This window comes from Acanthochromis polyacanthus, chromosome 13 (assembly GCF_021347895.1).
Source record: "Acanthochromis polyacanthus isolate Apoly-LR-REF ecotype Palm Island chromosome 13, KAUST_Apoly_ChrSc, whole genome shotgun sequence".
In the NCBI taxonomy this organism is placed as follows: Eukaryota; Metazoa; Chordata; class Actinopteri; family Pomacentridae; genus Acanthochromis; species Acanthochromis polyacanthus.
Window position 1 is genome coordinate 2,977,524 of NC_067125.1, and position 12,084 is coordinate 2,989,607.

Sequence of the window (12,084 nt, forward strand, 5' to 3'; positions counted from 1 at the left end):
CGGCTTCTGTAGGATTTGCATTGATTGGGATGCAGTTCAATGGATGATTCATCAGAAAAATCAACCTTCTGCCACTTTTCATCGTCCATCCTTCCTGCAAGCTGTGGACCTTGACAAATGCAACACGATTGTTTTTTGTTTTCCGTTTAATGCTGGTTTCTATCCACTAATTTGACCATGGAGAACATCGCGTAAGAGAATTTGACAAACTGTTCTTGTAGATACAGGGGTTTCTGGCGACCAGTTGACGTGTAACTCTGCTGCAGGTGAAAAAGGGCTGGCCCTGGACTGTTGAAGCAACAAATACTCTTCTCTAACAGGTGTCTGCCTGACCTGGGCTTGTCATAAACATCACCAGTTTCTTCAGATGTTTTTCTTATCCTCTGTACTTGACATCTGGATACATTAAAGCTGTCTGCCACCTCAGCAGCAGACTTGGTCTTCAGGGTCTTGATGATCAGCTCTTTGGTCTGTGGTTGGATCTTTGGCATGCTGTCGGGTTCAGGTTGGGCTTCATATGAAGGTCTGGTGTCTTGGGTTTCTTTTTATACACACCTGGGAATGTGTCAGTTGCAGTATTTGTCACAGGTGAACTTCTAATCTGTGATTGGTTGAATCATTTAAAGACATGACAAGACTTTTGTCCTTGCAAAAACAGATGTCATGGGCTTTACTAAGACGTGAACATCAGGACACTTTATGACGGGTTCAGTTTGCACCCAGTTATTAATGTGAAAGCCCTTGACATTAAAATGAACCATTTTTTGTGAGAACTGATTGATTAGAAATAAAGTTATATGCCATTTAAGGTTACTATATCCTTATGCGACAAGACTTTTGTCAGGGACTGTACATGAATATTAAAGCAGCCGGAGTTTGTGTTTCAGGTGACAGCGTTTATCATTACAGCAACATTTCACCAGATTTGAGGTCATTATTCACATGTGAGCACAGATTTTTGATGCAAAGCAAATGATTTTAACTTAACAAACCTGTATTTGGTGCTCATGATTTGAAGGAGAAGTCCTTCCAGTGATAACGCACAAAAATCTTCTTTTGCTTTTTGTAGATTTAGGCCCTAAAAACTCATCTCTGAGTGTCAAACTCACAAATTTTGATGTTATTTTCATGAAAATGCCTTAAAATGTGCAGATCTATGATTTTCACTCCATGCACTTCTTCCAACTCACTGCAGATCGAGCACACCAGCTCACCAAAACTGACTCTGATGAATAATTATGACACTAAAGGCTCTTTACTTTGTTGCAAGTCTGAATCTGTGTTTTTTTTGCAGTTCCGAGGCATTTTATTTGTCTTCTAGCATAAAAAAACCACCACACAAACATGATTTTTTTGCAGTATTTGTGTGTCAGAAGGCAGATGTACTCCCGTATTGTCACGCAGCAGCTCCTGAACATGTCTAATCACATCTTGGTCCTGGCTGTCGTAAACAAAGCTACCTGGTTGCCGTCGTTGGTCGGTCAGGAATCCGTTTCTGGCAGCGTCTCTCTGCTGGATGGAGCCGACAGCATCGCCTTGATCCACGGCTCATTTCTTTTTGGAAATATGAACAACAAGAGGTTGCGAGACGGTTGTAAAAGTGGCTCGTTGTCACACGCAAGTGTTTGCAAACCCCAGAGTGTGCTTGTGAAGACTGGAGCTTCTGTACATTTAACAGGAAAACATGCAACAAACTCATTCCCAGTTTGTTGATTTTCCTTCTTTATCTTCAAATTTGAAACTTGCTGCAGAGATAGCTCATCATAAAACAACAAACAAAATTCTGTCCTTTATAATTCAGTTTTTGGCAGCAGCTCATGAACGCACCGTACAGGAAGGATAAAATCAGACAGGAAGCGTTTACAGTTAGAAAGACTTCTGGACAGAGACCAAACTGAACTGTGTGAAGCTTGGTGGAGGAGTAAAGTGTGGCTGAAGGTGGATCAGGTTAAATTCTGGTCCATGTCTGCCATGACAGACTTTGGTTTGGAAATAAACCAGAGCGTGTTTGCTGTGTGTTTATCTGCAGTGAGTTTCAAGTCTCTGCAAGTTGATTTTCACATCACTGTGGCATGAAGTGCAAACACTCACAGGACGGAGGATAGAAATGAAGGTGATGTTAAGAATTAGGGATGTTTGTGACACCGCCAAGTTTGGAAACTCCGCTAATCAACATCTGCAGATCTTATCGGGAAGCGACGATGCTTGTCGGGGGGAAATAGGATGCGCCGAGATTCTCAGGGTTTGTTGAGCAACAAGTGTTTCCCAGTTGGGTCGAACCGAAAGGAGACGCCTAATCAGGATCAGACGGCTCCACTGGTGCAGCTGGCATCGCAAAACAAAACCCTATCTGCAAATATTACAATTAACTCTGGGGCTGTGGAGCCTTCAGTCCTCCCTCAGGTCCTCATTAGCGTGCAGAAACGGCTGCCGGCTTATCTTCAATCTGCCGTCATTCCTGAGCCTCAGGCAGCCTGACGGACGGGAAGCATCTCGGCCGAAGCTCCGCTCTGTTTGCGGTGTTGCAACACGAGCAGCCAAATATGGAGCTGTTTTTAAGAACCCAGAGTGAACCCAGAGATCCAGTTTAAATGTCGGTCGCTGCAGCTGCCATTTCCTCTCCTTTCCAGTAAACCTCAAGCTGATTCAGCGCAGCAGCTTTTATAATCTTAACTAAGTGATCTGTTCGGTTTTCTGATGTTATCCACAGCTTTTATTTCAGAAAAGTTCACCGTTCATGTCGCCCATGTGGCTTCTTCTCTCCAGCGGTGGAAAACAAGCATGTTTTTAATCACACCCACGACTCTGCTGATGAGTGGCATCTGTTGTGAGGAAATGTTGAAATAAACAAGTTTTTTTTTTTTTTTTTTTTCCCCTGCCGTCCAGATGGAGTCTTGTGCTGTGACCTCTTTCTTCTCTCAGCAAGATTAAGAAATGTTCAAGAGAAGTTTTGTGCTTTTGTGACACGTTTCAACCTCATTTTTTTTTTGCCTTAATGTGATATTTAGCTTTTATCTTAGCTCATCTGGGCTTAAAAACCTTGTTTTGAACTCTTAATTTAGGTGTTTTCAGACTAAAAGCCCTGCAATTGATGGACTGATGTGAGACTTTACAAATTTTTCAGACCCTATGGTGCCCCTCAGGGTTCCATCCTGGGTCCTCTGTCTTTTAGTTAGTTTGTTGCTACTGTTTTTTTTAGTGTTTCACCACAATATTAAGTATTTTAAGAGGCTCTTAATGCGTGTATGTTTTTAAAATGCAGTAAAGTGTATTATCCATGTTCTCATTTCAACACCGTGTTTCAATCATTTCTCCTGCTCAAGTCTTGAGTCCAGATTCTTAAGTTGTCTGTGAAGCAAAGCTGAGGGCATCATAAACTCAAAAAAGAAAGATTTACTCAGATTACAAACTTTTCTACCCTCCTGAATGATATTTTCTTTTGCTTTCTGTGATCCAGGTTGTAGATTAGAGCTTAAATATGACACATCTTTTGTTCATGTTCACCTGTGTTATTGGATAAAACCCTTCCTGTCTCTTTTCCTTGCAGGTGCTCAGTGTTTGGACCTCGGTAACCGGGTCATGTGCCGCTGCCGGCCGGGTTTCTCGGGTTCCCGCTGCGAGACCAACATTGACGACTGCTCCAGCAACCCATGTCGCAATGCCGGCACCTGCGTGGACGGCGTCAATGACTTCAGCTGCACCTGCACCCTCGGCTTTACCAGCAAGGACTGCTCGGTGCGAACCAGCCTCTGCGACCAGTTCCCCTGTAACAACGGCGGGACCTGCTTCACCCACTTCACCGGGCCGGTTTGCCAGTGTCCGGCGGACTTCATGGGTGCCCGCTGCGAGTACCCGGTGGCCACGCCGACGGCAAAACCACCGAGGAGCGACGACTCCCGCCCTGCGCTGATCGCCGCCATCGCTCTTGGTTTGGTGACGCTGACGCTGCTGCTCTGCGCCGCCGTCCACATCCTGCAGCAGTTCCGGCGGAGTCGGGAGCTGGCGGCAATCGCCTCGTCGGTGAAGAATGACCTGGAGACGGTGAACAACCGCAACGCCGTGATCGGAGGCGGAGGCCCGAACAACGGGGGCTTACCTGGAGTGCCACTGAGCCTGAAAGAGAAGGAGGCGCTGCTCATCCCTGGAGGTCACCTAAAAGTGTCCAATAAGGACGCGGCGCTGGTGGAGAAAGGCGGTGACAACGTGTCCATGTTTAAAAACAAAATGGCCGACTGCAACCTGACAAAGGAGGAGCAGCGTCTGGAAAAGAACAAGTTCGACCTGTAAGGGTTTGATGGTTATCTGTGTTTGTTTTCATGCTTTCTGAACTTCTCTTTTCCTTCTTGTGTACCGTGAAGACGAGTCGCAGCAGGTTTGTCGTGTTACCCGACCGGCCGGCGTCTTTCACAAACTGTTTCTGTCTCGGTGTTTGACGCTGCCGTGACCGACCTTCTCTCTCTTCTCTCCAGCAGTAAGAAATGTGACTCTTCCATCATCGTCCCTCCTCTCAGTTTTGCTAAGGAGAGTCTGTGTCACTCAGTGTTCATCATTCCGGAGCAGACGGAACAGTGTGTGTTCGCTACTGAGGTGAGTCTTTATTAACTCACCAGAATCACCTGAAGCTAATCACACCTCCAGTTTGTTATATCATCTTTTATTACTGTGTGGATGGAGGTGACAGAGGTCGAAATACATTCAAAGTCCAAAAGTCTGAACGTGTAAAAGGCTTCTTTAATCTCCTGTTGTGTGTTAAAGACACCGAATTTTTGACTTTTGCACTTTTTTCTTTACACTTTTTCAAATATTTCCCAAAAAACAGCTCTTATGGCTGTAGGAACAGAGCTCTTTCTGCACATCTGTACCAAAGAACTGGATATCAGCACTTCTGAAGAACTTGAATTGATGAAGCTAAACACTTGAAGTCACTTTGAAAGCACAATCATTTAAAAACATGCCGAATTGGTTTTCAACCCTTTAAGACCAGACGCAACACGAGCATGTACAACGTCCAACAGCAATAAAGCACTTAAATGTCAAATGATTCTTAATTACATCACAAGTCAACTGTTTTATTACTTTCAAGTTGAACAGAAGAATATCGGTTGTTTAGATGAGTAAAAATACAGACTCAACAGTGGCTCAATGCAACAAAAGTCCTCTCATTTTGAGATTCAAATTAAGTTTGTACATCCAAGTTTATATTTGATGACAGACTCAATCTGCAGATGTTCTGTCATTCTTTAGAGACTGTTGTTTGTAGCTGGATGGGTTATGTTGCACTCCCTTTATCTTTAAAATATCGCTAAGGTGTTCTGTTGGGGCTGCACAGTGGGATAGTGGTTAGCACTTTCGCCTTGCAGCTAGAAGATCCCCAGTTCGTGTCCCGACTTTCCCAGGATCTTTCTGCATGGAGTTTGCATGTTCTCCCTGTGCATGCGTGGGTTTTCTCCGGGTACTCCGGCTTCCTCCCACAGTCCAAAAACATGCTGAGGTTAATTGGTTACTCTAAATTGTCCGTAGGTGTGAATGTGAGTGTGATTGTGTGTCTGTATATGTAGCCCTGTGACAGACTGGTGACCTGTCCAGGGTGTCCCCTGCCTTCACCCGAGTCAGCTGGGATAGACTCCAGCACCCCCCATGACCCTAGTGAAGATAAAGCAGTGTATGGTGGATGGATGGATGTTCTGTTGGATTCAAGTCATGACACATACTTCAGTCGTAGTTTTTACTTTATTTTTTGTTTGGGCGACTATCATGTTGGAATATTCCTCTTCTTCCAGACTACACTGGGACTCATCTTTAGCCTAGCCGCGCTAGACCCAGCTCTGAAGACGCAAGGGTCTAGTTACCCTCAGTAAGCCTCTAGGCTGGATTCTCCGAACTACCGCATCCTCTGATTTCCGGCGCTCTGGGAACTACGTCAGCCTATTCGTTGTGCTGATTGGTTGTATACCTACCCAATTGCTGCAGAGTGATTTGAAAGACAACCTTTTAGCCCGCCTCCCTCCCTGTCGAGGGTAACTAGGCCCTTGCGTCTTCAGAGCTGGGTCTAGCGCGGCTAGGCTAACTCATCTTATCAGCCGGTATTTCATCCACAGATATTTATGGTGCATCTATAAATGTCATCCACACCTTTTACACTCATGCAACCCTACATCATGACACTCTCACCTTTGTTCTTCACTATCACGACTACACATTCACTGTGGTAGTGGTGGTCAGGAGAAACAAAGAATTGCAACTAAGAGATGTAAAATACCTACAGAGAAACACAAAATGAACACAACATGGATGGCAATTTTCTGCGGATCCGCGGGTTTCCGCCGATTTAATTTCAAATTTGAACATTTCTGTGAATCGTCTAAATCCGTTGAGAAAATTTTAGGGGGGTTAGGTACTCGGCGCTGCATCGTGCATATATTATGTATGCATGATGCAGCGCGGACGTCCGCATTTAGATACAGCTGTATAGTAAATGCTAACATCAGCGCTTACGATAGATCATGGATGTCCGCGCTGTATCGTGCATACATAATAGACATAATAAAGAGTAGACGCCGCATCAACCGCTACTGCCTATTGGGGCTGACAAGCGGTGGGGCCGCCATCTTGGTCCGGTCAGCCGCTCCACTCAGCGCTGTTTGACAGCACATTTAATCCATCTTAACTCTGAATATTAAACTGATTTTCACGCGTTTTTTATTTTTATTTTTTTGCTGCAAAACGTCATACATGTAGTTATGATACAGGACAAATGGTTCGGTGTATTTTAATATTCATAGCGGGAATAATAGATAATAATAATAATAGGTAATAGAATATTCTGATATTAAGCTCGACTGTAGACAGGTATTTTGCAAACACCATAAACACACACACTAATATGTTAGAGAAGCAGATAATGGCAGTAAAGTCAATTATTTTAATAATTTGAAGAGACAATATATGATTATGCTATATATACATATAGAAACAAAATACTGACTAATGAACACATATTTCTATATATATATAAAATCATTTTCTGATCTTTTTAAAATATATGTATGAATTATATTGATAGTCTATATATGATTTATATAATAATTTTCTCTGACATATTGATTATATTAATACTCCTCATATGATCTATATATATTGTTTTCTAATATATTGATTATATTGATACTCCATACAGGATTTATATATGTAGTATGATTTTCTCTGATATATAACTTTTGTCTATTACAGCCTATATATATATATGTGAATGATGTTGATACTCCATCTATGATTTATATATATTCATTTTCTCTGATATATAACTTTTATCTATTACAGCCTATATATATATATGTGTGTGAATGATGTTGATACTCCATCTATGATTTATATATATTCATTTTCTCTGATGTATAACTTCTATCTATTGTTTTATATAGAAATATGTGTTCATTAGTCAGTATTTTGTTTATATATGTATATATAGCGTAATCATATATTGTCTCTTCAAATTATTAAAATAATTGACTTTACTGCCATTATCTGCTTCTCTAACATATTAGTGTGTGTGTGTGTTTACAGTGTTTGCAAAATACCTGTCTACAGTCGAGCTTAATATCAGAATATTCTATTACCTATTATTATTATTATCTATTATTCCCGCTATGAATATTAAAATATGCCGAACCATTTGTCCTGTATCATAGATACATGTATGACATTTGCAGCAAAAAATAAAAAAACACATGAAAATCAGTTTAATATTCAGAGTTAAGATGGATTAAATGTGCTGTCAAACAGTGCTGAGTGAAGCAGATGACCGGACCAAGATGGCGGCCCCACCGCTTGTCAGCCCCAATAGGCAGTAGCGGTCGATGCAGCGTCTGCTCTTTATATATGTCTATGGCATACATAATATATGCACGATGGAGCGCCGATGTCCGTATGTGTTCAGCGCTCCGGTCGGACGGTGATTTCTGTTGCATTGCGCGCTCACTTCCGCTTTTGATGACGTATCGTGCTCAGACGATTACTGGAGGCTTCGTTAGCTGCAGCCCTATAGCATTCTTTGTCACAAATTCATAGCGGCGCGTTCGACTCGGATATTTGGAGATTTGGTATCATCTTCAGCGGAATAATGAGATTTTTAATGAAGGATCAGGAGTCATCAGTCACAGAAATTGACAAAAGTGTCAAAAATAAGTTCCGATGGGAATGGCTTGAGAGAAAAGTCATTGATCATTTTTATCAGTCTAAATGACTTCTATTTTACATCTCTCAGCTTCAGGAGGGCTCTGCTCCCTGCACCCCCCCCCCCCCAAAATTAATAATTTTCAGCTGAAATCAGAATTTCCTGTTGCCATCCCTGACACAAAGAGACTCAAAATACCTCTGTGCTTTACTGTCAAGACTATGCATTCAAGGTGGTAGTCCTGGTCAGGTTCACATCAAACATCTGGACTCCATCTAAGTCCATCTAATGTATCGTCATCTGACCAAAGAATCTTCTCCAACATCCATCAGGCTTCTTCTCATGTTATTTAGCAAACTTGTACCTGGACGTTCAGTTCAAAGCAGCGACCAGGTTTAATTCTTGTTCTCCGTCCATAGAGGTTGATGTTCTTAAGGTTCCTTCACACTGTCTGAGCTTCACACTAACTCTGGTTTCCATGGAGAACCCCTGAACCAAGTCTGAAGCAGCTGATGTCTGTTTCTACAGCCAGATGGAGAAAGTAGTTCACTGTCGGTGGAGTCATTTTAGGAGCTCTGAGTCGTGGTACAATGACTCCTTCTACACATCCTGATTAGTGGTGCTATGACTCCTACACATGATGATTAGTGGTGCTGTGGTTCATTGTATACCTGCAGCTCTGGTTAGTGCTGCTATGGCACCTTCTATACACTACTGCTGAAAAGTTTGAGGTCACCCAGACAATTCCATGTTTTCCGTGAAAACTCCCACTTTTATCCATGTGCTAACATAACTGCACAAGGGTTTTCTAACCATTAATGAGCCTTTCAGCACCATTAGCTAACACAATGTAGCATTAGAACACAGGAGTGATGGTTGCTGGAAATGTTCCTCTGTACCCCTATGGAGATATTCCATTAAAAATCAGCTGTTTCCAGCTAAAATAGTAAAATTTCTAAGTTTCCCCAACCTTTTGAACGGTAGAAAACCTACAGCTCTGATTAGTGGTTCTATGTAACCTTCTATAAATTACTGTTCAACAGTTTGGGATCACCCAGATGCATGTTTTCCGTGAAAACTCCCACTTTTATACATGTGCTAACAAAACTACACAAGGGTTTTCTAACCATTAATGAGCCTTTCAACAGCATTAGCTAGCACAATGTAGCATTAGAACACAGGAGTGATGGTTGCTGGAAATGTTCCTCTGTACCCCTATGGAGATATTCCATTAAAAAACCAGCCGTTTCCAGCTAGAATAGTCATTTACCACAGTAACAATGTGACTTTATTTAATGTTTTAGACTTTATTCAATGTTATCTTCATGGAAAAAATGAATTTCTTTAAAAAAAAAAATTTCTGAGTGACCCCAAACTTTTGAACGGTAGTGTACCTACAACTCTGATTAGTGGTACTATGACTCATTCTATACAAGCAGCTCTGATTAGTGGTATTATAGTTACTTTTCCACTAGCACCAACTCGGCTTGACTCAATTCGGTTTAGGTTGTTTTCCATCACAATTAAGTGCCACCTCATTGTGGGTGGGTCGTCATAGCACGGCGGCCCAGAAGTCCCTTAACGTCATTTGTGTGCGACACAAACACAACACAACACAGCAGTGGAGGAGATGGTATACCTGCTGCTCAGTCGATGGCTTTCAGAATCACTTTATTCATCCCCGAAGGGAAATTCAGTTGTCAGGGTTCTTATCTGTTTAATTTTGAATTGAATAGCCTGACTGCTGATGGCAAGAAAGATTTCCTAAATCTTTTGGTCTTGCAGCGCAGGGATAGGAGCCGTCCACTGATGTTTCGTTGTTCATTGAGGCAGATGTGAAGTGGATGATCCATGTTTGTCAGAATGGCCTCCATCTTGCTCAGTGCCTGTCTCGTGTTTTATGCTGCCTCTCCAGCAGACTGCAGCATAAAACAGGACACTTTCTACCACAGACTGATAAAACATCTGCAGCATCTTACTGCAGATGTCTAGTGATCGAAGTCTTCTGAGGCAATAAAGTCGGCTCTGGCCCTTTTTGTAGATGAAGTCTACGTTTGTAGGCCAGTCCAACTTATTATCAAGGTGGACACCTAAATATTTATATGATGTCACCATCTCCATGTCCACAAGTGTTCACTGGAAGAAGAGGGGGTTTGGATCTGCAGAAATCTATGATCATTTCCTTTGTCATTGAGGAATTGAGTAGCAGGCAGTTTTTGTGACTCCAATCACTGAAGGCACTTATCAGATCTCTGTATTCAGCTTCATGTCAATTTTTGATACATGCCACAATAGCAGTGTCATCAGAGTATTTCTGAATGTGGCAGGACTCAGTGCTGGATTTGAAGTCAGATGTATACAGAGTGAACCGGAATGGAGCCAGGACTGTTCCTTGTGGAGCCCCAGTACTACTCATTAATGTCCCACAAACACAGTTCCCCAGCCTGACAAACTGTGGCCTTCCTGTCAGGTAATCTGTGATCCATGAAACACAGGAAGGATCCACTCCCATCTCTGTGAGCTTGTCTTTGAGGATGGTGGTTTGGATGGAGTTGAATGCATTTGAAAAATCAAAGAACATGATTCTCACATAAACTCCAGGTTCCTCCAGATGAGACAGGGCACGGTGAAGCATGAAGAGGATGGCATCATCCACTCCAATGTGTTCTTTGTATGCAAACTGCAAGGAATTGAGTTTGTCTTTGACCTCAAGCCTCAGGAGACGTAAAACCAGCCGCTCCAGAGTTTACATGATGTGTGAGGTTAGAGCAATAGGTCTGTAGTCATTTAGTTCAGCCGGACATTTGATTTTTGGTACCGGTACAATACAGGATGTTTTCCATACAGCAGGCAACCGCCTCAGCTGTAGACTCAGGTTGAAGATCCTGTGGAGAGGTTGACACAGTTGTGCAGCACAGTCTTTAAGCAGTCTTGGACATACACCATCTGGGCCAGCTGCCTTCCCAGAGCAAAGTCTCTGAAGCTCCAACATCACCCCTGTCTCTGTGACAGAGACGGTTACAGGTGCTGGAACGGAAGTGGCTGCAGCTGTGGAGACATGTGTAGGAGATGAAGGATGAGAAGGAGGAGGAGCTACAGTGGGGATTTCCATATGTTGAGGAGAAGAAGGAGGAGTAGCAGTGGAAGTAGGTGTGTCCACAGTGTCAAATCTGTTGAAGAACAAGCTGAGTTCATCAGCTCTTTCTACATCACCCACTATTGGCTCCCTCTTTACTGTTGTGTCCAGAGATGGTATTGATTCCTTTCCACACATCACGGATGTTACTGTGTTGAAAACTCCTCTCTATCTTTTTTTTGTATTCCATCTTTGCCACTTTCAGTCTCCTCTTCAACTCATGTTGCACTTCTTTGAGCCGTTCTTTGTCACCATCTCTAAAAGCTTTTTTTTTCTGGTTGAGGATTGCCTTTATGTCGCTTGTGATCCGTGGTTTGTTATTGGGGAAACAGTGAACAGTCTTTGCAGGTATGACTGTGTCTCTACAGAAGCTGATGTATTCAGTAAAACAATCAACCTGTCTGTCAGTGTTCATACTGTCCTCATCTGTTTCCAGGACCACATTCCAGTCTGTTGATTCAAAGCAGTCCCTTAGAGCTTCACTAGCTTGAGGAGTCCATTTTCTGATTTGGACTTTAGTTGCAGGCTGTCTCAGCACACAAGGTTTGTAACAGGTCTGCAGGTAAACCAGGTTATGATCTGACCTGCCCAGTGGTGGTAAGGCAGTAGCTCTGTAAGCTTCTTTGACATTGGCATACAGCAGGTCTAGGGTTTTATTCTCTCTGGTAGGGCAGTTAACAAACTGTGTAAATCCAGTCAGGTGAGAGGAGAGGCTGACATGATTGAAATCTCCTGATATTATTACAAGTGCCTCAGGATGTTGAGTCTGTATCCT

At 42.7% G+C, this 12,084-nt stretch overlaps 1 protein-coding gene across 2 annotated transcripts in view; it reads left to right on the forward strand.

Annotated features, from left to right (window-relative positions):
- dlc (deltaC) overlaps nt 1-12,084 on the forward strand; it is a 46,576-nt gene that overhangs the window by 16,082 nt on the left and 18,410 nt on the right. The window contains exons 8-9 of one of the 2 annotated variants that reach the window (XM_022202243.2): nt 3,548-4,283; nt 4,473-4,587. In XM_022202243.2, the coding sequence (XP_022057935.1) occupies nt 3,548-4,283; nt 4,473-4,587 (851 nt within the window). Of the gene's footprint in view, nt 1-3,547; nt 4,284-4,469; nt 4,588-12,084 lie in introns of both variants that reach the window. The other variant, XM_022202242.2, reaches the window with a different exon arrangement.